The following is a 27,824-nucleotide window of genomic DNA, read 5'->3' as shown; positions in this document are numbered from 1 at the left end:
GTATAACTGAGGAAAAGGACTTTTTCTTTCTAGATTTTCCTTCAGCAAAAAAGACTATCTATCTACCTAAAGGTCCTCATGGAGGTTGAACATGTTAAGTTGCTAAGTTGAACATGAGTCAGCAGCGTGCCCTTGCCATAAAGGTAGCTAATGGTGCCCCAGGTTGCACTGTTTAATGTGAGCAGCTCAAAGAAGTTGATCCTCAACACTGGTGAAACCACAGCTGTAGTACTGTGTCCAGTTCTGGGCTCCACATTAGAGAAGAGACCTAAAACCTGAGAGTCTAATAAATGGCCCATAAGATGGGTAAGGGACTGGAGTCTCTCCTATGAGGACAAGATGAGAGATCTGAGACTGCTCTGCTTGGAAGAAAGCTCAAAGGAATCTTATCAATATATATAAATATTTGAAGGGAGGGTGCAAAAAGGATGTAGCCAGGCTCTTTTCAGTATTGACAAAAGAGGCAATTGGCAACAAACTGAGACAGCAGATTCTATCTGAAGATCAGGAATCCTTTTCAATTGTAAGAGTGAGTAAGCAATGGAACACGTTGCACAGAGGGGGTGCCTCTCTCCTTCAGGTTACTAAAAAGCCACCTATATGTGGTCCTGCTTGAGCAAAAGGGGTGGACAGGAGGTCCCTGCCAACATCAGCCATTCTGTGATTCTGGAAAAACTGAGTACAGGGTCAGAAAACAATCACTGTCTAAGCCACAGGTAAATCAGCTCACTTAAAGCAAGAAACGGTCTTTCTACAGCTCCCAAAGTCTTAGTTTCATATGCTATGACGACAGCCCTCCTTCACAGAAATGCCAAATAAAATCAAAGAGAAGCCTGAGGAAAGGCTGATCAGCTTTCAGTACTTGTCTTCACAGTGCAGGGAACATGGTTACGTATGGGTATAGCATGGTTCCCTATGTAACACGCACTGGCTGCAGCACTTCAGCCTTGGTATACAGGGCCCAGTGCAAAGCAAAAAAATGATCTGCCACTAGTTGAGTTCTAAGAATCCTCAAGGATGATACTGGAATCTTGCCAGCAGGAGGTAACGCAGTGCTTTGTACTGAGAAACCTCTGATTACTGCAGAACAGAAAGCTGGTACCATGGATTGCACTTGTACGAGTCACAGCGTCATGTCTTAGATGACACGTTTTTTACAACACAAATGCATAAGAGTGAAACAGCTCGAGTCAAAGAGTTGAGAAGGTATAAGATTCAACTTCTTGATAAGGAATTACAAGTCTCCGGTGACAGGACAGAAGAAGATGGGTCTGAGTTTTCTTAGCATTTTCTCCATTGCTTATTTGTAAAAGGTGACTATGTCAATTATTTACAAACCAACAAACATACGACTGGAATCTATCACTTCCTTCTTCACTCACAATTTACTTCTGAAAAGTCTTGGGCTTATCAGAAAGGTTCTGAGAATTTTTCCTGATGTCTTTAAGTCTACTTTTTTTTTTCCTGTCCCAGATTTCCATTCTCTGCAGTGGGAAACAAAACTGCCTTTCATTGTATCCCATCACAACCGTTGTCAATGCAAAAATGTCTCCATTAAAAGAAGAAAAAAAAAAAAAAAATTGGAGTGAGCTAACTACCATTTGAAGCCTCTGAACTTGTAAAGAAAAAAAATATAGAACTTCAAATAACAAACTGAAGAATTCCTAAACTCATGTTTACAATAATTTAGTAAAACTGAGCCAATATTCAGAAAAGCAGAACCTGCCTGGTTGAGCTGATTTTCCCCCTGGAAGATTTTCCAGGCTAATTACCTTCCATTTTCTTTGAGCTATGTAACTTTGCAGCAACAACTGGGACTTCAGGCGAAGCTTGAACCTCTTGGCTTTGGCAGGCAGGTTGTTTAACCACTCGTGCTTCAAACACTGTGTTGCACTCATCCGGCAGCTGCAAGAAAAAAAACAGAAGTACCATGTAAACACAGCCACCCCTCTTGCCATTTTCTCTGAATCTCAGGCTCCTCAATCTACAGATTACATAAATGCTTCCCTTAAATAAACCAATGCAAGTGAGTGGAAAGGCTTCTTGAGATGCTATTCATTCCAGTGCATAGAGTCCTAACAACATCCTGCACTCTCTAGTGTAAGGAATGAGTGGTGTGAAAAGTTGCTGGCAGGGTGTGCAGTGGGTTGACTGTCCGGTGTTCAACTATTCTATTTTACCTTGTTTGGATTTTGTTCTGAAGAAGCAGCTGTACAGGTTCATCGGTTATGTATAATTTTGTTATGCAAATCAAGAACCACTGAAAGAATCACTGCATGAAAAAAACTGTTGTGGTGCCATCTACCTGTCCTGAGAGTGCAGGCTTATTCTGTGCCTCATATTTAAAAAGCACAAACATCCCTTCATCCTAAGCTTAGATACAGATAAATATAACATTATTCTCAGACATTCAACAATGGCCTCAAACATGAAAACCTGCCCAAAAACCTTGAGAAATAGAGAAAATCTTGTGAGAGAGGCAGGGAGACAAGATTTTAAAGTAAGTTCAATTTGCATTTTTTAAAAACATACCCTATGACTTCTGGCTCAAAATGTAATAAAGTTATTATAACCGATTTGTCTGATTTAGGTAATGATCTGGAAGACAGTAATATTCTAAGCACTCCTTGAAATACCCCTCAAATATTTTCTGTATTGCTTTCTGTATGCTTTTCTGTATGCATTATTTCCTGTTTTGATTAGTTTTGTATCATCACCCAGCAAGAGAAAACTATTTTCTATCCACCCTACCCCAGCCCCATAGCCATTTTCTGACATCAATGTCACACTCATTCTTCTGTTGTTTCATACATACAATCACTTTTTATTTTACTTCATCCCAAAATGAGAAACCAACATGCAGAGGTAAGTCCTAAATGCTTCTTAATAGCTACCAAATGCACTTAGACCACTTCAGAAGAAAACTACGCACATTTTCACAGCTGTAGCTTCTATTCATCCTCTGTATACTCAATAAACTTCTTTTTTCCCCCCCACAATTTACGACAAGGCTTGTAAGAATTCAAAGTAACAAATGAAATAGCTTTTATGCAGAGAAGGAATATTAAAGACAGATTTCTACACAGCAAATCCTTCCAGACTTCCTCTCTTCTGCCTTGAGGAACTGTCCAGTAAGCACAGAACAGCAAAAGAAAATGTCATATAATAACTTCTCATTGTTGACTGTAATTCAAACAGTGGGCTAGAAGGAAATAAACACTATTAGGTGCTACACTGTTCTCATGATCAGAGAAGGAGGTACCTTTTCTCTTTCACAAGTAGTCTGGAAATAAAATCTTTTGCTTCCTCTGACAGCTGTTCAAAAGCTTCTGCATCAAAATCCCAGTTGCAATTGACTACATAATTCATCGTCTCCGCATCAGTTTCTCCCAGGAATGGGGACAAGCCACTAAGCCTTAATAAATAAATAAATACATAAAATTTAAAAAACAATTTTAAAAAGCAATGTGGGAGATAAACAGTCACATGCAAGATGAATTTCTTCTCCCTTGAATCTTCTGTTCTATAGTTCTGGCCAATTTTTCAAGAGGAAGAGTTCTCAGACATGGGGGTCCTACCTGTCAGTCCCTGCCAAGAACTATACTGTTAGTGTTACTGCTCAGCAGCTCACTCAGCTAAGTCAGAGCACACCATTATTGGATCTCTAATAAAATAAATTCAGCAGGAGTCTCAGTACATATTTCAGTGCTTTCCCAACTAGAAGAGCTAGGAGGGTTCAAGAGCTTTCCTAAATCAAAGCCTACAACCAAGGTTGGCTCAAATTACACTGGTTTCTGAACAGCATATTGTTTTCATTTAGCCTCTAGCCTCAGATTTATTGTTTCAGCAATTCATTATTTCATTCAGTTACTTTTTGGCTAACAAATTTAAACCATTTATTCCGTTCACAGAAAGCATTTGTGAAAAATTCTGAGACGCTGAGTCAGCTCACCAGAGCCTTCCACAGCCACCCCTGCCTTCAACAGAAAAAAAGTCTTACTCCCATTTGTGATGTGACCTGTGGCCCAGCACTTAATGTTAATTCCTCTGGGCAGATGCAGACCAAGTCCAAGCTAATAAAATTATCAGACTGCAAATTTGAAAATTAATCTAAATCTTCAAGAATCCAATAAAAATGGAAATTCTGAAATGCTTTGGGCCACTTTTCCAAGGAATCACAATATGATCCACTTGAACTTGATAAATAAGGTGGGGTAAAGGAGAAGAATGTTTACATACTTATCTAAAGGCCTATTTGTTGTTCAGAGACTTAACACCAACTGTGAGGTACCTTCACATTGAAGGGCTGCAGCTCACTGTTTGCTTTTAACAGCATGAATTAGGATTTCCATTCTGATGGGCTCGCTGCCTGCCACGCTCCTGTACCGCAGACACCCTCCACTGCTCTGTTCTCATAGAGCCTTTGGTGCCATGACCTCTCATACTCACAACATGTACGTGATGACGCCTACGCTCCACATGTCTGTTGGGTAGGAAACAAAGTCATAGTTCACCACTTCGGGAGCCAAGAACTCCGGAGTTCCAAAGTTAACCTTCAATTTTTCTCGAGGTTTGTACCTTTAACAGAAAGAAACAGACATCAATGCTGAGAGCAGGCCAGGGGAACAAATACCTCATCTCTAGAAATCAAAGCATGGTAAAAAAAAAAAAAAAAAAAAAAAAAAAAAGCTAGCATAGCAGTCTCCAAGCCAACCAGGACAGCATTAAGGTCTTGAAGACCTTAATTAAAAGTCTTTTTTAAGATCTTGAAAACTAAGGAGTGAATTCTGCTGTAACTGCAGGTATAAGACAATCAGTTTTCCACTTGTCTGAGTAAAAACAGAAAAAAAGACCAAGAGCAATAAAATCTGCACAGACCTCTGTCAAGGAATGAGAGAAGCTATGCTTTCTGCCAGGTTCCACCTTTCCAGCAGATGTTGTCCAACATAAACCAAACAAACCTGTTTCCATTAAAAAGGGTTTGGAGAGCATTTGCTTCCCTATGCTCAGCTACATCTTAGGTTAAAGGTCTGTACAGCAGACTTGAGCAAAATGTAACTGCAAAAGTGGGATTCTCTGAACAGGATTATTTGGGCTTAGTAACATGTAAAACACAGATCCGAATAGGGAGAAAAAGATTCAATTTTATTGCTTAAAAATTAAGTGTACAGACACTGAACCAGTAATAAGTTTCACTGACGCCAGTGGGAGTTACATCTAAGTACATAGACAGAAAGCAATTAAAGCATTGCTTTTATATCTCAGCTTCTTGGAAGATTTTGTTTTAAACTCTACTTAAGTAAAAAAATTACATATTTACCCTCCATTTCATAAATAAATTAAATAAATAAATCTCAGTGCATCCATCTGTTTTCATAAATACTTCTAAAACAAGAGTCCTTGGATAGACACCAGGATATGATACATACGTACATGCTGGCACGTATATGCATGCATATACCAGGTCCTGACTTAACAAAATCCTCAAAGGGTTTAGAAAAAAAAAAAAAAAAAATGTTTTTATAGTTACACCAACAGGAGTCAATTCTTTCAATTCTGAGGATCTGACTCATGTTCCCACAGCTTTCCTCAAACAAACAAAGCAAGCAAAGTAAGAGCACAGTGAAAAGCCTCTATTTCTCTGAGGGCTTTATGTTTCACATGAGATGTGTTCATGGAGTCCCTAGAGTAAAAGCTTTAGAAGGGGAATCATTTTGAAACAATTAGAACAGCTGTATATCTTTATTCAACAGAAACCCTACTTGAAAAAGCAATTAGATAATTAACGCACACAGCAGAACTCATGCCTGCAGCAGCACAGTATTTAGCTCATTCACATACCAGAATCACTTCAGAGCCAGCAAATGCATATAAAAATATAATAAGAACTACCAGCAGCATATTTCGATGGGATTTTTTTTTAATTAATTCATAACAGAACCCTTACCTCCTTGCAAATCCAAAGTCAATAATTTTTATCTGGTTCCCTGTGTGATTTACACATAATATGTTTTCAGGCTACAAAAAGACAAGAGTATTTTCAGTTAAACATGACTAATACACAAATTTAGTAAGAATAAGAAAAATATCTCAGAGATTTTAGAATCTTTAGGATGACTCTTTTCCTTCTTCTTATTAGAGATAAGGATTTGGCTGACACATAAGTTAGAGAAAGGTTTGGTTTTGGATCTCCTGTAAGGAAGTTTAACTTCCACTCCAGTACAACACTATTCCTGTACTGAATATAAATAGATTTTGAAATGAAAAGCACCTGCTTCATGTACAACAACAGAGTCAGGTCTAATGGTTATGGTTTACCCCTGAATTTATGAAAGTGATTCCACGAAAGTCACAAGAAACATATCAAATGCACCCTCTGTTTTGTTCACGAAAGCAGAGGAAAAAGTTTCCTTCGTTTTGTTTTTGCTACTATTCTCCATTTATTTGCTAGTTTTCTTTTCCCTAACGTGACTGTTTTTCAAAGGAGAGAGAGAGTTTCCAAAGTCAGAACTGCAGAGCTGCCTGTAGGCCAACCAGGACTACTATCATCTGAGTAAGGCACTGTATGAACAAGGAAAATGATGTGGCCTGTTTTCAGCCACATCAGTTAAGGAATCACACAGTTCAGATCCAGGCAGTAAAAGGAACAATAGGAAGAAGATGGAAAAGATGTTTGGATACAATTATAAGTGCAGGAAGAATGAAGACTGGAAGCATTTCTAAGCATTTCTGTCCAAAGATGTTTTGGGGTTGGTTTCTTTTGTTTATTTTTGAAGAAGAACAGAAGGTCATTGTTTAATGTCACACAATGAAAAGTTTCTGATTTAACAGCAAAAAAAAAAAAAATTACAGAAATGCATTATTCCATTATTATAAGTAAGCTACTAAGTAGACACTGAAAAAAACCATCTCTGGAACTTCATTCACTGTGGCTATTGAATTAAGGAAGTCTATTTCTTTATGAGATTAATGAAATAAGAAATAATAGCAATTACAGCCTGTAGTGGTGTAAACCATCACTCATGGATATCACTGACCTTCAGATCTAAATGGAGAATATAATGCTGGTGCAAGTAATGGACTCCTTCACAGATTTGTTTGGTAAATAAGATTGCATCCAACTCTGTTAGACTGTAGTTTTCATCCGTGATCCGGTCAAATAATTCACCACCATCCAGACTAAAATTTTAACAGATAAGCATTAAAAACACCAAAATTCCTCATTAACTTCATTTATTTCCACATTGGAAACTCAGTTTCTAATTTAGCACAGGTCCTAACAACACAACCAGCATGTATCACATCTGCAGACTAAATGACTTTAAGAAACTTATTTTTGTATGTGAAATTAAGCATCACTTTAGAGTGCCTTCCACACTGGAAGACTTACTGCTAACATTTGGGAGGAAGCAGCAGGGGAGAATCAAAGCCTAAATTCAAAGCCACACAATCTGAAGACAAAATGGGGACCTGGAAAACCTATAGAATGTACCGAAGTATCTATTATTATCTCCATGTTAGCTTTGGGAAATTAACTCTTCAACCTATACAATGCGTTCAACTTCTAAACTGAAAGCCATATTACTTGAGCTGACAACTGAAACCAATCCTGCACAAAAAAAAGAAAAAAATAGAACATTATGTCAGACACACAGATCTGACAAGGTTTTGCAGGGTAAAAATTACAATTATTTAAATGAAAGAGTAGAATGTAGACATTCTAAAATGTCTTTTTTTTTTTTTTTTTTTGCTATTTTGTTTCCTTTTTTCTTTCACATCAACAACAATTCAACAATTCATTTTGTAATGGAAACTCAGTTTGAAAAACAAACAAACAAACAAAAAAACCAATAGCCATACTTTAAGTAATCTCCCTTGTGTCATTTCCGTACTCTGCATTCTCATTTTACTTCTTATCTGAGGTTTTACTTACCCCCTACGGTAGTTTGGTAGCTAGGGACAGCGACGCCTCAACGTTAAACTCAAATGAAAAATGAACCATAGCAAAATTATTTCATAAATAGTCTTGTAATTAGCTCCATATGCTTGAAGATAACTACCTTCCTTAGCATCTGCTTAAACTGCAATCTTGCAGTGTATGTATTTTTTAACATGAAGATATTGCCTTTAAAATATGTAGCTTCCACTCTCACAGGCTCAAAAGCCACTCAAGCCTTTTTCATATCTCAGAGTTATTGTTCTCCTTTTCTTTTAGTAATCAAAGCAAACCCAAATTCCAACAGTTCCTGAAATCATTTAAACTTACTATTCCATGATCAAAGTTATATTATTTTTGGCTTCAAAGGCATCATAAAGCTGGATCAAATTCACATGATTTAATTGGTTCATGATGTTAATTTCATTTTTCACATCCTCCTGAAAAAAAAAAAAAAAAAAAAAAAAAAAAAATTAAAAAAAGAGCAAATATGCTCCTTAAACTCCAATATATTTGAATACAATAATTTTTAACCCTGCAGCAGCTGTATGACAGGTTTCATGTGAACAAATGGCTTAATCACAAACACTGGAAATGACCAACAGTCAAATGAAGCCCAAGCTACTACTTTAACAGACAAGTTCTAATATTTGGTACTATGCAATGAGAAATTGACTCCTACAAGGAGGTTCAGTGACGTGGCGTTAAAATGAATGCAATTCACATGGTTTACAGCATGCACTCATTTAGGCTCACAGGAACATAGTTACCTTTTCTTTTGCTCCTTTCACTTTAATGACTTTGGCTGCCAAATTGAGACCAGTTGAGACTTCTGTGCACTTATGAACTTGCCCAAAACGCCCCCTGTTGACAACAAACGAAAGACAGGAAAATAACACAGCTCACCGCAGAAATTTTTCAAACTATTCTTATCATTGATTAAAAATAGCCCAGTACAAAGTGAACAGAATCAGGTGGCCAGCAGCATCGATCTCCTCTTTCACTCAGCTTATGAAGGATTAGTTTTATCTTTCCAGCCAGTTGTTCAACGCTTACATTAAAATATTATGCCCCTTCGTATTACTACATTTCACTGTGGTATGATGACCTGATGATATTCTTTTTCAGTTCTGTAACTGTACCCATTTGCTGTCCTTCAGTGATGTGTCAGTGGACATATTAACAAGGATATTTCTGTCTTGATCTCATAACTTTTAAAATGACTAACACCAGTAACTGTACCCGCTCCACAAACCACATTTCTTGCATGGTGTAAATTCTCCCCCATGTCACCCAGATACATTAATGCCCCTTGGGATGATTCCTAAACATCATTTTCTCTGCTATTGCATCATCAGGCCTATACTTAAGCCATATTCATACTTGAATTAGTCTGTAAATAAAACCTTCTTGTTAGATAAGTACACAAAATACAAAGGCTGAAACAGCTGTAGATTTTCCTCAAGTCAAAACTAAATGCGAGGTCAACATAATTACAATTTTTTCCCTTAGTTTTCTTTAAGGGAAAGTTCAATGTGAAATAAAGATTTTGGAAGCTGTCTGACCCCTAATGGGCTCTGCTGACTTCAAATGCTCTGAATCTGACTGGAAATTATGGATTTTTGTCAAGACTCCAGCTGTAGCCAAAATTATTACAGCAAATGCAAATAGTATCCAAGAGCATAGTCAGGAGCCTGAAAATGGAACTGAGGCAGAAGCCAGTAATCTAAGGGACGTAGAGGTGCACCTCAGACTGGTTCATAAGAGGGCAACTATAGTAGCCCAGGAAGTCTGGAGGATGAAGAGATGAACAATCTGACATGCTATCTGCATACTCTCTCCTTGCTTTTCTATTGTAGGCCAAATTTACTCTCTTCTTGCTGTACCAGAGAAAACCAACTTCCTCAAAGCTTAAAGGACTAAAAATGGTAGAGAAAGTGATGTTATCAAAATAGAGGGGAAAGTATTCATAACATACATGAAAAATAGTCACAGTAGATACATTTGAATCCCCTTCTGCTCCACACAGAACTGTAAATTAAAGAAATAAGCTGATATTCATCACTCTCCATGCTTTTGGGAGTGAGTGAGCATTTTGATCCTCTAAGCAACTGCTCTGGCTGCAGCAGGCTTGCACATGCCTCACCTGTACACATCTTGGTGCCATCTGAAGAAGATTACTAGTTCCCGAGCTAACTGCACTTCTTCACAATTACAGTACAGCAGAAGGGGGCAGAGAGACTTACCCTCCAAGGACTTCATGGTGACACACTGAGTAGCACGTTGTCACATCTGTTAGCTTGACACTCACCATGCGATGTTCAAAAGGAGCTGGGGGAGAAGGGCTGTCATCTAAAGAGGAGAAAACCTGGTCACTGAGATATTTCTCCCTCATCACTGCAGCTTCATCTTCATCACACCAACATTCTCAGTCCACAGGGCATGCACATCACTTCATTTTGTTTGCTCGATACAATGAGAAGTCTCAATTGCCTTCTACTGGAATTCAGACAAGCACTGAAGTATCTACAAACATTAAGCATGCAATTCTTTCCACTATTTTTAGAGTGAAATGCAGGTAAAATACCAGAAGCAATGGAACTGCTCATTCTTAAATGCAAATCAGTTGAGCACACACAATCACTTTGCTTTTCATTAAGAAAAAAAAAAACTTTAATTGGATTAAAAAAAAAAAAAATTCTAGATGGTTGTAAAGGAGATGCTGAAAATATTCAAAATCTCTCTGCTGCTTCAAATACAGACTTCTACTGTTAGCAGCCTTCTAGAGATGATGGATGAAGGCCCATCACTGAGGATAGGATCCCACCTCCCAGCTCTCAACCCTGTCTTCTTAACACAGCAATGCTGAAAGAGCCCAGTGAGGTAGGTTAACATTTGACCTTATGCATTAACAAAAGAGGCCATTCAACAAAAACATCTGGAAGTTTCAAAAAAATTATACTTGACATTTTTCTCATTTTGATAAGCTAACTGGGAAAACCAGCATGAATACACAACAATATCAGCATAGACATCAGTTAATTCAGGAAGCTTCTACCAGCAACACCTTGTTTTACTAGCAACATTTTATTAAGAGCTGTAAACACTTAAATGATTAAGTTTAATCAGTTCCTGGGAGTTAAATAATTAAATTATTATATGCTTAATGTCTAAGTTCTTCTAGGATAAAGCTTCTACCATCCACTCACGGTGTTGCTCTTTCAAAGTAATTTTACAATTTAAGTCCAGAGATCTTGGTGAGCAATTTAACACATATGCAAATTCATTTTCCTGCCACCACTGCTGAGAGCACCAGATGCAGCTCAGGGCATCTACCCATACACATACATTCTGGAATTACACGTCTGTTGCCTGAAAAAACAGTAAGTGTTCACACACTAATCGAGAAGAGATCTATGGCCAATAGCACAAAGACCAAGCTAGACACTCGTCCTGCAATATTCTGCTGTTCTCTTCAGTCTGTAATTGCAGAAGCATACCTAGTTTGCTTACTCTACCTTACTGAACAAAGGCTATATCTGAAGGACTGCGTTTTGTCAATATTACTTCTTCTGTAGAAATATACATTCCACTTAATTTCATCTGAAAGGATATTTTTACTGCAAAACACCTTTTAGAAGGAAAAGTACTATTGAAATAAACTGTACTAATGTTAATTCTCTTGTTTTTGACCAAACTTATCTGTGGTGTTCAGTTAAATACTCTTAAGCATAGGACCCAGGTGGTGTAGCACGCACTACTCCAGCTATTAGTTTGTATGCAATACACAGGGATAGCACAAACTCAGTGTAAAAGTTTCCAAAACTAAGTACAAGCAGCTTACCAACGATCATCCCATCCTGTGTGGAAAGTTCTTTGCTAGCTTCCAATGACTTAGTGTTCTCCATTGTTGTTCCTGCACACTGGCCCACATCGTTCTCACTTCCCACTGAACAGGGGGGCTCAGATTCTCTCCTGTCAGAGTTGGTAACTGCCAAGGAATCTTTTACTTCTACTGTTCCTTGATGGATTTTGACTTTTATTCCCAGATCTTTCTTTGGCTCTGTTGCAGCGGTACTCTGTGAAACTATGGGTTTGCATTTTAGTTCTGATTTGTCTTCAGCCTTTTTACTTGGCTTGGGCTTGTTCAATAATGGCTGTTGCTTCCCTGTTTTTGGTGCAAGTTCATTTTGCTTCTTGTTGTCTCTCACTTCTTGATTTGATTCAGCGCTGACATTCTTCAAAGTCTGTTCAAGCTTGGATTTACTAGGCAGCTGTTTACATCCTTCCACTTCTGATGATAAAGAGGACGGGGATTTTGCTTTGAGATTTTTATGTCTGTGATCACTTGAGTTCCCTTCTTTGCTCATTTCAATCTTTTCTTTCACTTCAGTCATATGAACATCAATGGCTATCCTGCAGAGCAAGCAGTTGACAATTCACATAGATACCCAGACTTTCTTTCACAACTTCACTTAGAAAGAAAACTTATGAACTTCTTAAAATGCAGATTTCTATAGTATTAAAGAAACATAATTACACCAATCCTCTGAGGAAAAACAGCACTAAGGAGAAAGCACTGAAAAACATACAGATAATTTTTCTGCATCCTTGACTGCCTCACCTGAGCAGAACATGTCTCACAAACTCCAAAGTGCTTAACTCCACCATCAGAAAGCTGTTCCAACTTCTATCAGCTATTACAGTTGAACTAATGAGATATCATTCCTATGGGTAGAGAGATGGTAGAGATTGTCTTTGCCAATTACAGGCTGAGTATCCAAACATCTGCCTGGTCATACAGCTCTACAAATCTTTGTGTTTGTATTCATCCTAGTCCTGTCCAGCTGGCTGACTTGCACACTCAAACATGTTTATGCCTTATGGGATAGAATTCTTTCCACAGCTTTCTGTTAGAAAAGTAACTTTTGTAGTTCTCCCACCCCATTAATATTATTCGCCCTGATGTTCCAGCTACCAGGAAACTTCAAATATTTCCCTCATTTCCCAGAAGTTAATCCCTCTTTCAGAGGAGTAACGTCATTACAAAATACACAAAAGAAATTGTTTCCACTTTTGCATAACTGAAGTCTGAAGTTTCCCAGTTTTAGCACCTTTCACAGCTGCTGCCTTGTGCTATGAATTTAAACTGCACCAGTAGTAAGCTATTCAGAGCACTGAACGCTGCTCTGTGCAAGCACTTCCACTGCTATCTAGACAAGCCTGAACTCAAGAGGACTCTTGGGCATGTCTCCAAACAGGAGAACACAATGTTCTTCTGACACTTCTGCAGGGGCTTACAGACCTCATTAAAAGTAGCATGCGTTTCAAAGATGCATTTACTACACTATGCTTCACATGCAAGCATAATAGGGACCTTGTTCAGGAGTGTTGTCTTTTCCCAGGATTTACTCTAGGTTCTATCTTCTGGTTTTCTGTTGGCTTCCCAACTCTCTTCACCAAATGCTTTGGCACTTGCATACCCCCTCTGTCCAAACCATTCAGCTGCTCCAAAAGCTGCTCTCTGTGTGCAAGTTCACTCCTGCTGTATCATATTTAATCAGCACCAAATGCCATAGGGATAACAGCAACTGTTCATCAGCTTGTTCACAAACACCTGAGCCAGCCTCAGTGCGGGAAGCACAGACCCAGCTCCACTTAAAGAAGCCTCATGAGCCAGAGGCAAAACAGAGGGAGGTCTCCTGTTTCTTAATGCTGTTACAACAACAGATTTGGGGTTATCAATGTATATGAGCTGTACACAATTTGTTCCTAAGTGTTGGAGAAGAGGCCACGATGGTGGAAACCACGATGGTTTCAAATTAAAACACACGCACAGAAGTAGTGTCACATTCTTGTCTGGGCTTCAGACATTAATTTGTACTAGGGGTGCTCCAAAAGTATCGCCTCCCATTTTATCATGTTGGTTTCATGATGTCAGAGGCAGATGTTGGTGGCACGTAATAGAGGATGAACCTTCCCACCAGCGTTCCCTTAGATTTTTTTTTGCTGTGCAACATACAGCAGTAGAAGGGCTGCTGATAAAATGGTACCTGATATGGAAGCGCAGATGAGGCAAAGGTGTGTTGCTGAATTCCTCCAAGTAGAAAAATGGCACCCACAAACATTCACTGATGCTTGCTGAATGTTTATAGAGAGCAAGCAGTGGGTGTCAGCACAGTAAGGCAGCCGGTGAACTCTGTTGGTTCAGGGTTGTTTTTTTTGTTTTTAAAGGAGAACAGCATGCAGGCTACTGTTAATCGCTGGTAAAAACACGTAGCTCATAACATTTTGTATCTGAGAATTTGTTCAATCAAATAGTGTTATTGTGCTCCTTGTAGCTGTTGTGGTTTCCATGGAAATAAATAGGCGGCATTACTTTCAGAGTTACCTACATAAGCACTACTAATAGTGTAATGGGGGACACAGTAATGTAGATGTATACTTATGCATACCTGAATGCATATACCACTCATACCCACACATATGTATTTGTCAGCCCCAACAGAAAAGGCACGACACTTCAAATTTGTCACTGAATTGGCAGCTGTTGAGGTTTGGTTGGTAGAGTTTTGTGCTTTTGGTTTTTAATATAATTACAATCAAATTGTGAATAAAGAATTCAAAAGGAAAAGAATTGTTAAAGACATGTTACAAAGTACTTACCCATGACAGATGAGACTATTAGAAATTAAAATAATCTGGTCATATCTTTAGGTGATCAAGGCATCAAAAAAAAAAAAAAAAAAAAAAGCTTTAAAGACTACTTAGGACATAAAACGAAACAAATGCTTCAGCTTTATCATAGACAACTAAACATTTCAAATTCCTTCCAGCCCCATGTTTACAGAAACAGAAGTTGGAAAAGAGTGTTTAAAAGGTCCATCTACTTGAGATGCAGAAGGGCAGTCACATTCCTCTAATACGCAGTAGCCCATCACATCAAATCTCCCATATGTCTAGCCCTCTAACTTCAGACAAACAAGAGGTTCTTCATACTTTGAGTTTTTTTGCCTTAACTGTTTATAAGGTCCCACTGCAGTTTTCCCATCATGACCATTTCTCCCCTGGAGCATGCCTAAGCAAGAGCTGACTTTTGAATAATCTGTTATTCCTTTTTTTTCTTTTTTTTTTAAACACGTGAAATGGTTTCAGATCATGTAGAAAACTAGCAGCAAAGTCATTACCTGGTTTGTGTCACTTCACACCCTGTGTCAGATAAAGCCTGGGATGTGGAGGGCACAGCTTCCTGCAATGCCATACTCCGTGACGGAGGTTTGTTTTCATTCTCTTTGGGTTTCTGATGAAAAAGCTGCTTGTGGCACTCTTCTGGGCATGGTGCTCTGCCCATATTGTGAGCTTTAACAGGAACATCTTGGTTGCCTACATGATCTTGATTTATGAAGGGAAGACCATTATGCTGATTCAAGGCTTTGACACCGAAATCTTTTTGCTGTTGACAGCTCCATGCTTTTCCAGTACCTTCTACCGCTTTCTGCTGTGCTGTTCTCTCTTTAGCCTGGGGTCTGGAGTCAGCTTTGTAGGCAACAGCAATTGAAGCATTTACCTTCTTGCATCCTCTACTGTCTTCATCCAATTTTTTCACAGTTTTAGTATCTGAAAACACAACATTAATAAGCTATCCATGGCAGAAGCAGTGGCAAAAAAGAGGGAATAAAGTAACACACCCACTCAAAATAATCTAAGCAGTTCCTACTTCTGAAAGAAGTAGCCACTAAAAGCCACTAAAAATCCTTACCCAGGTTCAGTCAGTCATTGTTAATGCTCATGGCTTAATCAAAGTCTTACCTGCACTCCACAAAAGGGGAAGGTTCTCCAGCACTCTCAGGATAATTACTATATATATTAACAACAGGAATTTCTCATTTCTTTTGGTCTTCAGTATGCAGAGGCTACCAAGATTAGTTCACAAACTTGTGTAGCTTTCAACTCATAACTGTGACCAGCTGTTTGCTTGATTTTTGTCACTTCCTATCTGAAACTAAAAAAGGGAGCGCCCATGATTTAAAGGGCTCACTTTAAAAAAGAAAAGGACATTTTCTGAAGACAACAGGTCTGTTGAACTCACATTCACGCCATTACAACTTCTCAAGTATTAATAATGGATGTGAAACGGCAATGTCCAGACAGCTACATCCTAAAGAGGAATCTAGCACTGTTGTGGCAATGAAACTTTGTTGTTTATTCAAAAAATAATAATAATACATTTGCAATGTCAATATGCCCCTATTCCAAAGGAGGATAAAAGTGCTTTTTGAGTTTTATTAAGACAAATTTGGGGACTGTCTGCTAGGTGATACTGCCTCACCTCTGAGGTATCTCCAAACCAGTACTGCTCTCTTGTTTCAGATCACTGTAATACCAAAACAAGGAAACAGTGTCGCCAAGCGAAGATGCTGTTTTTAATTTAATGAGCTTCAAGGTTTCTTGGGGGGGCTGATTTAGGAGACAGATACAAGGAAGGGGAGAACATCTCTATTTTCTCAATAATTCATTCATAGTAATTCCTCTGTGGAATTCATTCATAGTAATTCCTCATTTAGTGGAAAATAGCAGACTATTCTAGTTTGTCTGCTGCATGTTCTAGAGTCAAAGACTGTAACATGCCCAGAGTGATACATACCTTCAGAAGGCTTACTGCTTTCAGTTTGCGTTCCTCTGTTACTAAGTACACGCTTAGGTTTTGAACCACTCTCCTCAAGCTTTTCCTTGGCCTGAAAAATGACAAAAATAACCGTTACGCTCAAGGGTGTTTATTTCTCACTGGGTTTCTCTAACTTCATAGGTTGAGACCCTGTAAAACAGGTACTGACACCTCTGAACTTCTGAATCTTCAGTTACTTCTGCTTCCATACACCCCTCCTGCCCCCCACGCTTTTTTGAGCTCTTCCTGCTTTTGCAAAAAAAACCATACTCCTAAAACAAGATGGCACAGAGTAATGTTTGAGGTCTCCGCTTTCCAAAACATTATTTGTAAGACATTTTGCCTCGAGTCACCGTTACTAATATTGATTAAAAACCATGCCATATGAAACACAGGAATTATTAGAAGATAAAATGATGTTGTATTTCTGATACTTGTTGACTGATGGTTGAAGGATGTTGTTGTAGATCCAATGCTGTATTTGTCTCAAGGCATCTAGAGATTCATGATTCCAGCAATGACAGAGGTTACACAAGGAGCCTTTAGTCTATATTATAACACTCATACACATGCAACATTATTAAATGTTACCTTTAGTATGGTTAAAAACAGACTTTTTCTAAAGCAATTTCATTCTCCAATTAACACAGCACTGAGAACAGTTATTTTGTAACAGCATCACTATAACACTTCACAAAGCAATACATTTGTAATAAAACTAAATATTTGGCATAAAGCATTATACAAAAATAAGAAAAGGTATAATATCTGGGATGGCCTATTTAAATAAGCAGCCTCTTATCCTCATTCATATACAACCTTATAAATTCCACTACAGAGCACATCCCTCCAACCCTTTCCCCCCACCACAAAAAACAAAAACAAAATAAAATATTGTTACCATCTTTATCGCAGCTCTAAGCAAACCTGCAACAATGACTATGGGGAACATTTACTTGCAAAATCCTGTATGCAAAGAAAGCCTTGAATAAGGGACAGCTTAGTTTTTTGCCCTTGTTTTGTTTGTTGTTGCTGTTTTGTTACATAAAAAAGAAGCCTGGAACCTGTAAAGCTTCGTTCATAGCCTTTTATTAATTTGTCTCCAACTTTGAATGCCTCTTCCATAAGCATTCCTATGGCATCCCAGGAATGCTGTCATATCATCAGCAAACAGCTTCACCCAAAAATGAAAACATGACCTCCCCACTCCCACCCCCATTCTTAGTAACCTTGTGCAAAGCCAACTGTGATAAGCAGCGTATCGCTACAAAACAGCAAAGGTTGGAAAATAGCAACAAGCAAGTAGGAAATTCTTTGTGCGCAACCCCAATGCAACTGCGAATCTTTTTGGACACATTATAAAACAGACTGAAATAAAAAACAGACCGAAGTTAGCACAGGGCTCACCACAAGCTGATGCATTTTTAAACTCACCCACACTTTCCTCCACATTACTCTAGCTAGGTCACATACATTTACTACCTCTCTAATTTAAAACTAGTTCAAATACCAGACTACTCAGCAGCCTGTAATCAAAGCACAGACATATCTTAAGTTCTCATAACTAATCTCATGCTTCAATTTCAAAAACTTCCCAGTAACAAGAAAGGAGAACAGCTATGGTACTTCAGCAAAAGCAGTTAGCTCCATAACAGTTCACTTGCCAAACACACATTGTGAGTTCTTCACCCAAGGCAGTAGTTACAGCCTGGGATGGAGACTTCCACTCTACCCCAGTTCATCAGGCCACCAAGAGCAGGACAATTCACCTGTCATCCCATTCATATCTTGAATGAATTTACGACCTCAGACCTTCTTTCTCACCAACACTGATGAGGCAGTACCCAGTAGCTAACTAACAATTGATCCTGATTGCATGCTACAAGTCCATGGGAAAGGTTCCTCCAGTGCTGCTCTAATAGCAGTCATCTATATCCCTCCTTACTGCTCACTTAGAAACTGACAATTTGGCAATGAAATCTTTATATTCGTCTTCTCCTGGCCAGTAACATATTGTGCAGTCAGTTCTGTTCTACATGTAAGCCTCATCAAGGACAGTGCTTGGCTCCAGGCCTTTCACAGGGATAGCAGGCAGTCACTTGTAACAACACAGGTCATCATTTATTGGTATCAACACTAATGGAATCTCTTTATAAATCCTTCCGTCTCCATACAGTCTAGCTCACTTTTCATCTTCTGGCATTTAAAAAGGGATATCAGGAGAGCTCTCAAAGACTGAAAGGTATGCTAGCATCTAACACTGCCCTGGTTTTATAACACTTCAGGAGTTCAGGTGTAGCATCTACCAATACACGTTACTGATTTGACAAAATAACATTTGGATCAATATAGAAATGCACACTGACATTTGTACGAAGTCGTCCTTACAGTAAGGACATCTCTATACAGGTGTGTAAGAGACTCTTGGAATGACATTTCAACTCATGGAGTTCTCCCTCACACTTTTTTTTTTTTTTTTTTTTTTGGGGGGGGGGGGGGAGGGGGGGCAATAACAGTATGCAAGTCATCATGAAGACTCAACTCCCAAAACTAATTCTAAATACTTAACTCTCAGAAATCAAGCTCAATCAGCTCCAAATACCATACCAACTACAGATCAGTCTTATCATATTAGTCTATCTTTCCTCACTATTCTTGATAATTAGGAAATGCTTTGGAATCGCTGTCTGTGAACTGATGGAAACCACATATGCAAAACCACATGAACTACTTGATTTGAGGAGTGATCAATGTCAATATAGTTCATGAAGTCACAGGCATATAAACAAAAGTCAGAAAAAATTTTCAAAACTTTTGTTGTGTTCAGACTTCATGATCGATCAAGAAAATAGAAGCAGCTTCCTTCAGTAAATACTTCCCAGTACATTACTCCTGCCTTTCACCGGAACCTCATCTCTGTCACCAATGTGAATGACATTGCTGATCTTCAGGCACTCTTAGAAGCTGAATCTTTTACAGCAGCAATCAGTTTCTCATACCTGTTACAGGATTGCTTGGCACACTCTGAGGACTTGAGACATTTCAAGGCACATTTTAAGATTAGGTCTCTGCCACAAAACGCTTATAATTTAGAGGTCATGGCAGTAACCTGCAATAGCAATTCTTGAAGGAAAACCTAAATTATAAATGTTATGCAAAAAAAAAAAAAAAAAAACCTGCAGGAGAGACTTGCTACTTCACAAATAACTATCAAGAGCAGCAGAAGAAAACCAACCTCAACAGGGCTTTCCAGTAGACTCTCCTTCTTCCAGGGCACAACACCTTTGAGAATAAAATCCACTACTTTAGAATTTTTTAGTACTTCTCCCACTAAAGTAATCACTTTATCCAGCGTATCAATCCTTCCCTCTATCTTTGCCAGTCTCTCCTTGTGCTTCGAGGCATCAAGCTGAGCAACTTTCATCAATCTTAACACTTCTGAGCATATGCTGTCCATATCAGTCTGGTGAGGACTGTCCGATAGCTTCAGGCCTTTTTCCACTTCACCTGTCTCATCAAGGTCTCCTCTGGATACCGTTAGCTTGTTAATGCCCTTTCCTACATCCTCAATAGCTTTAACTCGTTGCAGTCTGCCTGTCAGGTCTTCTTGGAAATGCAACAGTTTGTCCATCTTCTCATTCAGTAAGTTCAGTTTTTTATCCATCATACTTAAATTGTTCACTTTTATAGGTTGTAACTTGGTCGAGGCATTTCCCTCTGCTGTGTCCAAGCTACCTGCAGACATTCTGTCCAGACAGCACGATGTCAGATAGATTAGGCTGGCTTTTCATTAATCATAAATTAGAAAATGAGGGCCTGAAAGTTAATCTTCTGTAGCTATGCCTACACCAGACAATCTCACTTATTGGAGTTGCTGGAGCGTATCATTAGATAGCTATTGCGCAAATGATTTACTTGTGTGTTATCTATTTCTTACTGCATGCTCTCAATGTTGGAGGTAATTTGGCACCAGGCTGTATTTTCTTGGGCCTCCTTGACGTCACAAGACCATTTAAAATTCTTTCTCAAGTGGCTGCTGATAGGCAAGCATCTTAGCAATTGCCAATGCCTAAGCAGACTTCTGTACAGAGAAGCACTGTTTTTATGACCAGTTTTACTTCTGTGATATAGAAAAGAATTTGCTAGAGCATTTCTTCTCTTTAAATACAACAAATACAGAAGTAAGTGTGGTGGTGTTGTGCTAAGGGCTGGAAGAGTTCTGCTTTCCAGCACAGACATAGGACACCCAGCAGAGACACAAGCTGTGCTTGTTAGGTTGGCTGGCACTTGAATTTAAAAATAGAGTACAATGACAAGGATCTGAAATACGTATCTAGCACCAGCATGTCTTTGTCAACTGAAACTTCTAAAATTATATCTTTCTCCCAGGCTGTGAAAGTGAACCAAGCAAAAAATCTTCACAAGGACAAAGAGCCAGTCCAACAAAATTACTAAATTAGATATTTTATAGACTTATTACTGACTTCCTTTCACTTCTAAGTCACGTTAGTGTGTCTACAACATTCCCTAGAGAACAGAAAAGTAGCCATTCCACACTCGCACAATCCCCACACTTTCAAATGCCTTGCAATACAGAGCAACTCTTTGTCTCCAATCCCTTTCATTTTTCAGAATGAGCACGTGGGAAAAAAACATAATTATTTAAGTGTATTTGCTGTATGAGATGAGGCATCATAGAAATTAGAATCCTTTCTCTACACACTACAGAGTCAGTAGTAACAATATTAAAATTATCCTTTCGTGAAAGTATTTAGTTCTTGCCATTTCTGTAGGAAAATACTCCTTCCTAGCATTCTGTGATGTACATACAGAGAAGACACAGCCAAAGCTGACTCCTACTCACATGCATCTGTTCAACATACAGGTACGCAGCAGGATGTTAAATAGTGTTGAATAAGCACCTGCAAAATTATGGGTGGGGTGATGGATGAAGAAAAAGGAAACATCAGTTGGTCCGTAGTGAGAAATTTAAAGTCACTTCATGACTGATGCTTAACTTTTTCCTTCCTTCTCCCAACTTTTTATTGGCTGTTAAACACACAAAGAAAAACTGTTCTAAATGGATCTGATTGTGTTCTCCTAGGGATGTGTAACGCTGCAATTGGATGATAACAGCAGGGTGGCAAAATCTTCAGTTACAAAAAATGAGAGCGAGCCCAAACGCAGCAGCCACAGATACAGAAATGAAGGAGAAGAGTTGCTTACCTTCTGAAGGCCTCAGGTAAGCAGAGACCTCCAGCAAGACACCCTCACCTCCACTGCCAAGCCTTAAATGAGGTCTGGGACAGGGTAGATCCTGGCTCCACTCCTTCCAGTCACTCAGGAACTTACATGCACCTGAGCTCCCCTGGGTTGGCCCTGCCTTCCCACCAGGTGCTCAATCACTGCTCCAGGCTGTGACTTAGTATTTCCACTACAGGATGATAATACATTTATATTCAGGCAAGAATCTTTCATTCCTTTTGCTCTGGATTACAACAGAAGGCAATTTTTGTTCAGAACGTTTAATGTCCAGTGTTCACATCTCACTGGAGCAGCTCAAAGAGAGCACATTGTTTCATTGACAGACTCAAGTCTTTTAATGCTAAAACTCACATACTGCAGATCACGGTGTACTCATCCTTAGACCACAAACAAAAATTGTCTTTAGTCTAAGAAATGCACTAGCCTATTCAATTCACCCTTTCTTCATAAGAACCTACTGCATGTAATGACATTTTGTACTCAGACACTGCTACAGAAATTGTTTCATGTCCTATACTTTCCAAATTACATCTGAAGAATGTGAAATGTTCTACGAGTAATAACTAACAGCAATTAACACAGGAACACTGTACATAGCAGAGCTCTGCTCAGACACCCCATTTTGTCACTAGCTAAGCAAACCGGCAAGCCACATCACACTCTGAATGTAAACTCCGAATAAAGCTTCTTACAATTTTTTCTCCTATTATTAGGAAAGAAGGAAACCAGTGAACAAAAGATGGCAGCTACCTTCATCCTATCAAGAGCTGAACTGAATTTCTGGGATACCTTTAAAATATCTCAGGATATCTTTAAAACATCTCCAGGCTATCAAGTATTTCTGAAGTGCATGAAGAAAGGAACACAAATTCTGGAGAACCAGAACTACAAGTGACCTTCAACTGATGACGCCAAAGAATCTTCTATTCTCAAGAGGGAAATGAGAGTTTATTCCACTTTGGCTTCAGTCCCACACACACTCCCAGTTGTCAAAGACAGATGTCAGGAGACAAGAGAAACATTTGCATTCAACATAACGAATGGTTTAAAAATCTACAATACAGCAGTTCAGCTATGATTCCTCTCTGCTATCTCTGATCCAAAGGAATTTAAAAAAAAAAAAAAAACATTTGCAGTAGGAACAAAGATGAAGTGAATGGGGGGGGAAAAAAAAAATCTACAGCATGTACTAAAGTAATACCAGAGGCTTATATCCCAAACAAGAAATGTCACAAAGGTTAAAACCAGCTGCTCAAACAGATCATCTCATTAGATTATTGCATTGCTTCCAGTAACATAGTATAACTGGAGATGACTAAAAACATGCAGGTAAATGAAAAAAAAAATAAAATTAAAAAGCCTAAACAAAGCCAAAGCTTTATAGAGACTTTAGGGACTTGAGGAGAATCTTGAAAAGGCTGCAATTCAGAGTTCTAAGAAGATGAAGAACAAGATATGGTAAACATTAGGACCCTATAAAAAAAGCAAAAGACAGCAAATTCAAAATTTGGCTACAGCTACTGAATATTACTCAGGAAAAAAAAAATATTAATAAATATCCTTTACATCTTCAGTGGCCAGCAGGCAACTTTTTCAAGTTATGCTGAAAACCTCCTTAACCCATATCTAGTTGCTGTTTCTCATGGACACACACTGAATTCTCCCCTGAGGAAATGAGTTAGCTGGACTTTAAGATACATAAACTTCTGCAAAATTAAGATCTACACCAGTAACTTCCCACAAACAGTTAATTTCCTTGACACATGAAAAGCAGCAAATCACATCCACAGAGCAGTGGTTCAGTAAGATACCAATTTTCATGACAAATGACAAGTACTGAAACAGGCTTCAACTTAGTATAAAGGAATAACTTCCAAGGTCAAAATATGCCATACAGTTTGGATAAGCCTGTCCAGTGAAATAGTTTGGTTTCCTGATGTGATCAGACAAAAGATCTCCATCTGTCATGTTTGGTGATGAACTAAGAACTGGACCACAACGCCTTTAAAAGGCCAAGAACCTGACATTTAACATATTATTCATGTCAGTTGTTGGTTGAAATCCACTTGCCCAGTACAAGTGTCTATAAAGCACTAGCAGTCTCCCCATCAGACCCTAGCATGACACATTTAAATACTGCCTAGCGGGCAGAAGTTCAACTTTACTGTAGTATCACCTCAACTTAGTATGAACATCCATTATATGAACTCTTTTTTCCTTTTTATGCATGTTTAGAGAACTGTTAACACAGTAAGTCATAACTCTCATAAGCAGTGGCACAGCTAAGGACACATTTACGATCTTGAGATCACGCAGAGTATATTAATGCATCCCTGTCAAGCAGCTGACAGCAGATAGCTGAACAGATATAATTACGACATTTAATTTACATCAAAGTAACAAGATTTCTAGATAACAGTATTTATCACTCACCCACATGGCTTAACAAGACCCCTTGCATTCTTCCTTCAGGTTACTTTCCTCTCATGAGGCCAAGAGAGCACCTGTTGCCTGTTCACATTTATTCAACAGTCCCTGAGTTGTGACCTCTTTTACCATCAAGTCTGATGCCCACAGAAACTGCATTAAGAAGCCGTCTCACTGATTTTAATTTTCATTCTTTTCTTTCTTATCCAAAAAATTACTAAAACAATTTACCAGCCTGGACCAGAAGGCTGCCATGGGTAAAGTTTCCCATCCCTCCACAACCTTCATCAAAGAGATCTCTGGAAACTGAATAGATAAGTCCTGCTGCTGGTTCTGCTTTCTCTGAATTTCAATGATTTTACATCATATGCTGTCAGTTCTCAGTAAAGCCTGCTGGTTCAGGCCATCTACTATTAAACTGCTTTGCTTCTCATTTTCAAGATGCTTTCTCATCTACACTAGCAGCTCAGCAGAGAACTGTAAGACATCTTTTAAACTGACCTGAAGCTGTTGTATCTATGGCAGTTTGTTCAGTTACAGGTAATTTAAGGTCAGCAGGGATCCACTGCAACGCATAAGAGAAAGTCTTGGTTGCACAGTAAGGCAAATAAGAATAAAAACACAAAAAGGAAATCCTTGCCACTGGAGTGATGAGATGAGGCCTCTCAGATCTCTTGCACAAGAAAGGGTTATTTCTAGACAGACAATTTTTCAGAGGAAGACCATGCATAACCCAGAATTTGCTCCAAAGCACAGTAAAATCATCACAAACAGTCTGGCTGACTTGGAATAGCATTGGCTTTCAGCCACATCCCTCAAAGTCTCTACTCTACAGGTAGCATGCTTGTTTTAGAAAAGATGGAAACCACCAAATGGCACTGCCTTGTTGTCTTCTGTTCCCTTCCTACTTTGGAAATTTCTTTTTTTTAATTCAAATTTGAAAGATTATGAGAATAATGCATATAATGCATACAATGCATACATACTGCACTAACTAGTTAACTTGCAATAATCTTTTCCAACTTCAACTTCAACAATATCACAAGTGATGACCGCTGCAAGAATGTATCTGATTTTTCTTTTTTCTTTTGCTTCTACACTCGCTTTTCCAAAGTTAAAATGCAGTAATACTGATTCCACAGCCACTCTGTAGCCCTTCGTGGTTATTGAATGAAGCATGATCACCTTGAGCACAATTTCACATTGCATTCACTGGTTTCAGTGTTGGAAAAGCAAAGCACACAAGCACATCATAAATCAAACTGCACTGGAATGAAGTGAATCGTGTTTGTGAGCAGCCCCATCAGAGGCAACTTCACCTACAACAATCTGCCCACAAAGCATTTGGCTGGACTTGAACTGCAACACACACTTTCGGAAAATTCTCCCAAAAGCAGCTAGTGCACTTGTTTCACATCTTGTGCAATCTCAAGTCTCAGTTACTGAATTCTTTCTCTCCATCATATTTCCATCCAACAGTTGCCATTGCAGTACAGCAAGCATCATGTACTGTGCTCAGTGCTCCTTACTGTTGTGGTTTAACTCAGCAGATGGCTCAGCAATGCACAGTCGTTCGCTCATTCCCATCCTCTTTCTAAAATAAACAAACAAACCAACCCAACAGAAGAACAACGAAGTAGAACTCATGGATTGAGATAAAAACATGTACTAAGATATAGAGAAGGACAATAGTTATGACTATATATACAAATGCTCACACATGTATATAACAAGTGACGCACAAGCAATTGCTCAACACCCCCTGGCTGATGCCCAGGTAGCCCTCGAGCAGACAATGAGAGCGATGAACTCCCACTTCCTTCAAAACTCCTTCACATGGATATCATATGATATCATATCCCTACAGCCAGTTTAAATCAATTTTCCTAATTCTGTTCCCCTCCCAGCTCCTTGGGCCCTTTCCTGAGAATGGCCTCAGATTTGTACAACACTGCTCAGCAGCCATTATACACATCAATGTGCTGTCAACACTGTTTTCCTCCCAGAATCAAAACACAGCATCATACCATACTCTCTGAAGAAAACAATTCCATCCCAGCTGAAAATAAGACACTTACTAGTAATGTTTTTTTTTTAATGTTGTTTTTGGTGAAAATCTAAACCAGAAACCTAGCACAGCAATTTACTCACTTATTAAAATGAGCACTTGTTGACATTGCCATTCTTCAGTAATAACCAGACTACCACGGTAAGGAAATTTAAGACCAACTGAATAGTCATTTCTCCTATAATGAAGTCTGTTATGTGCTATATTCACCTGCTGATTCAGATCTCTCTGACATTTTGGTTTGACGTCATTCAAACACAGGAATAACTACATCAGTTCAGGCTTAGCCTCAAGACAAGCTCTGCTTCAAAAAAGGATTCAGAGTAAGGGAACTCGAGCACAAAAGCTGGTGGTTTTACAAACTCTTCCCAGTGAATCAACTACCCACAATTAAGCCACTCATATTCCTTTAGGTGAAAGTTTATATAAACCATGTACATAGAATGCAGCATCCGTATCAGACGTGCAAAAGATCTTCAAGAGGGAACTTTGTCCTTAAACTTGTTAGAATACACTTTTTGCCATCTATCCTAACAAAAAGTTTGACTCATTTCATAAGCCAAATCCTCTGCCCTACTGCTTAAGCATAAACTACAGGAAACATCTTCCACTGTAAACCTGAGCAATAACACAAGTTTTCAAGCCATCTCCAAATACTACTATCACAATTTTCAGAGTTAACTATCATTACAAATCCTTCTGTAACACCAGGACCAACTGAGTCAGCCACTTCAGCACAAGCAAGCAGATAATCAAGTCTAAGCCAGAGAGAGACTACAGACAACAAACAAGCAAACAACAGGTTCCATTTGCAACTAGTAAGATCAAATGAATACATACACTCACTAGCTCCTGCTGGAACAGATTCAGACCCAACCTACAAACCTACTCCATGCAGGAGAAGAGAGATCTCACTATGCTTAATAGCAAGTTTCTGGATTAAAGCAGTTCTTACCAATTTTAGTAAAAGCTGCATGCATGGTCCAAGACACTATTTGATCTTATGTGCTTCTCTGCTGGTCGTATTCTTCAAAAGCATCTTTCCTTTCATACTGTTTCATAAAAGTGAATGATTAGCTTTGTGAACAACATAAAGAATAATTTTTCAATTGATAATCATAATGAGTTTGGCATGATGGTCTGCGATAATCCAATGCAAGACAACCAAAATCAAGTGACTTCTGATTCTGTGCTCATTGAGGATAAGGAAAACCAATATAAAAATCAAACTAAATCTAAGACAGTTTCTAGTTCTAGACCTTCCCATTTTCAGAAGAGAATTATCATTATCTCCAGTTCTAAAGAAAGAGAAACTGAACCACTGAATACGAAAGTGTTACTCAGTCACCCAGCAGAAGAATTACAGAGAAATTAGATATTCCGAACCTCAGCACAACCTTCATGTTACTGAGAAGTAACTAATCCTGGGCTGCAGAGAGCTAAGCCACAGAACAGCACATAAA

The 27,824-nt window shown here is 38.7% G+C and overlaps 1 protein-coding gene across 5 annotated transcripts in view; it reads right to left on the bottom strand.

The window, feature by feature from the left end:
* The window catches only part of MYLK3 (myosin light chain kinase 3), a 39,426-nt gene that overhangs the window by 1,695 nt on the left and 9,907 nt on the right, over positions 1-27,824 (bottom strand). For 2 of the 5 annotated variants that reach the window (XM_042821379.1, XM_042821376.1), the window contains 12 exons: positions 16,581-16,671; positions 15,124-15,553; positions 14,603-14,647; positions 11,781-12,352; positions 10,183-10,288; positions 8,707-8,800; positions 8,267-8,376; positions 7,038-7,179; positions 5,948-6,018; positions 4,450-4,578; positions 3,263-3,415; positions 1,773-1,905 (listed from right to left, as the gene is read on the bottom strand). In XM_042821379.1, the coding sequence (XP_042677313.1) occupies positions 1,773-1,905; positions 3,263-3,415; positions 4,450-4,578; positions 5,948-6,018; positions 7,038-7,179; positions 8,267-8,376; positions 8,707-8,800; positions 10,183-10,288; positions 11,781-12,352; positions 14,603-14,647; positions 15,124-15,553; positions 16,581-16,671 (2,076 nt within the window). Of the gene's footprint in view, positions 1-1,772; positions 1,906-3,262; positions 3,416-4,449; positions 4,579-5,947; positions 6,019-7,037; positions 7,180-8,266; positions 8,377-8,706; positions 8,801-10,182; positions 10,289-11,780; positions 12,353-14,602; positions 14,648-15,123; positions 15,554-16,580; positions 16,672-19,836; positions 20,382-27,316; positions 27,414-27,824 lie in introns of those variants that run through there. The other 3 variants (XM_042821377.1, XM_042821374.1, XM_042821375.1) reach the window with 3 other exon arrangements.

This window comes from Centrocercus urophasianus, unplaced genomic scaffold (genome assembly GCF_019232065.1).
Source record: "Centrocercus urophasianus isolate 14NV4802_14NV808 unplaced genomic scaffold, USGS_Curo_1.0 seq_2, whole genome shotgun sequence".
In the NCBI taxonomy this organism is placed as follows: Eukaryota; Metazoa; Chordata; class Aves; order Galliformes; family Phasianidae; genus Centrocercus; species Centrocercus urophasianus.
Note: the sequence above shows the minus strand (reverse complement) of the source record. Positions and strands in the feature narration are given on the sequence as shown.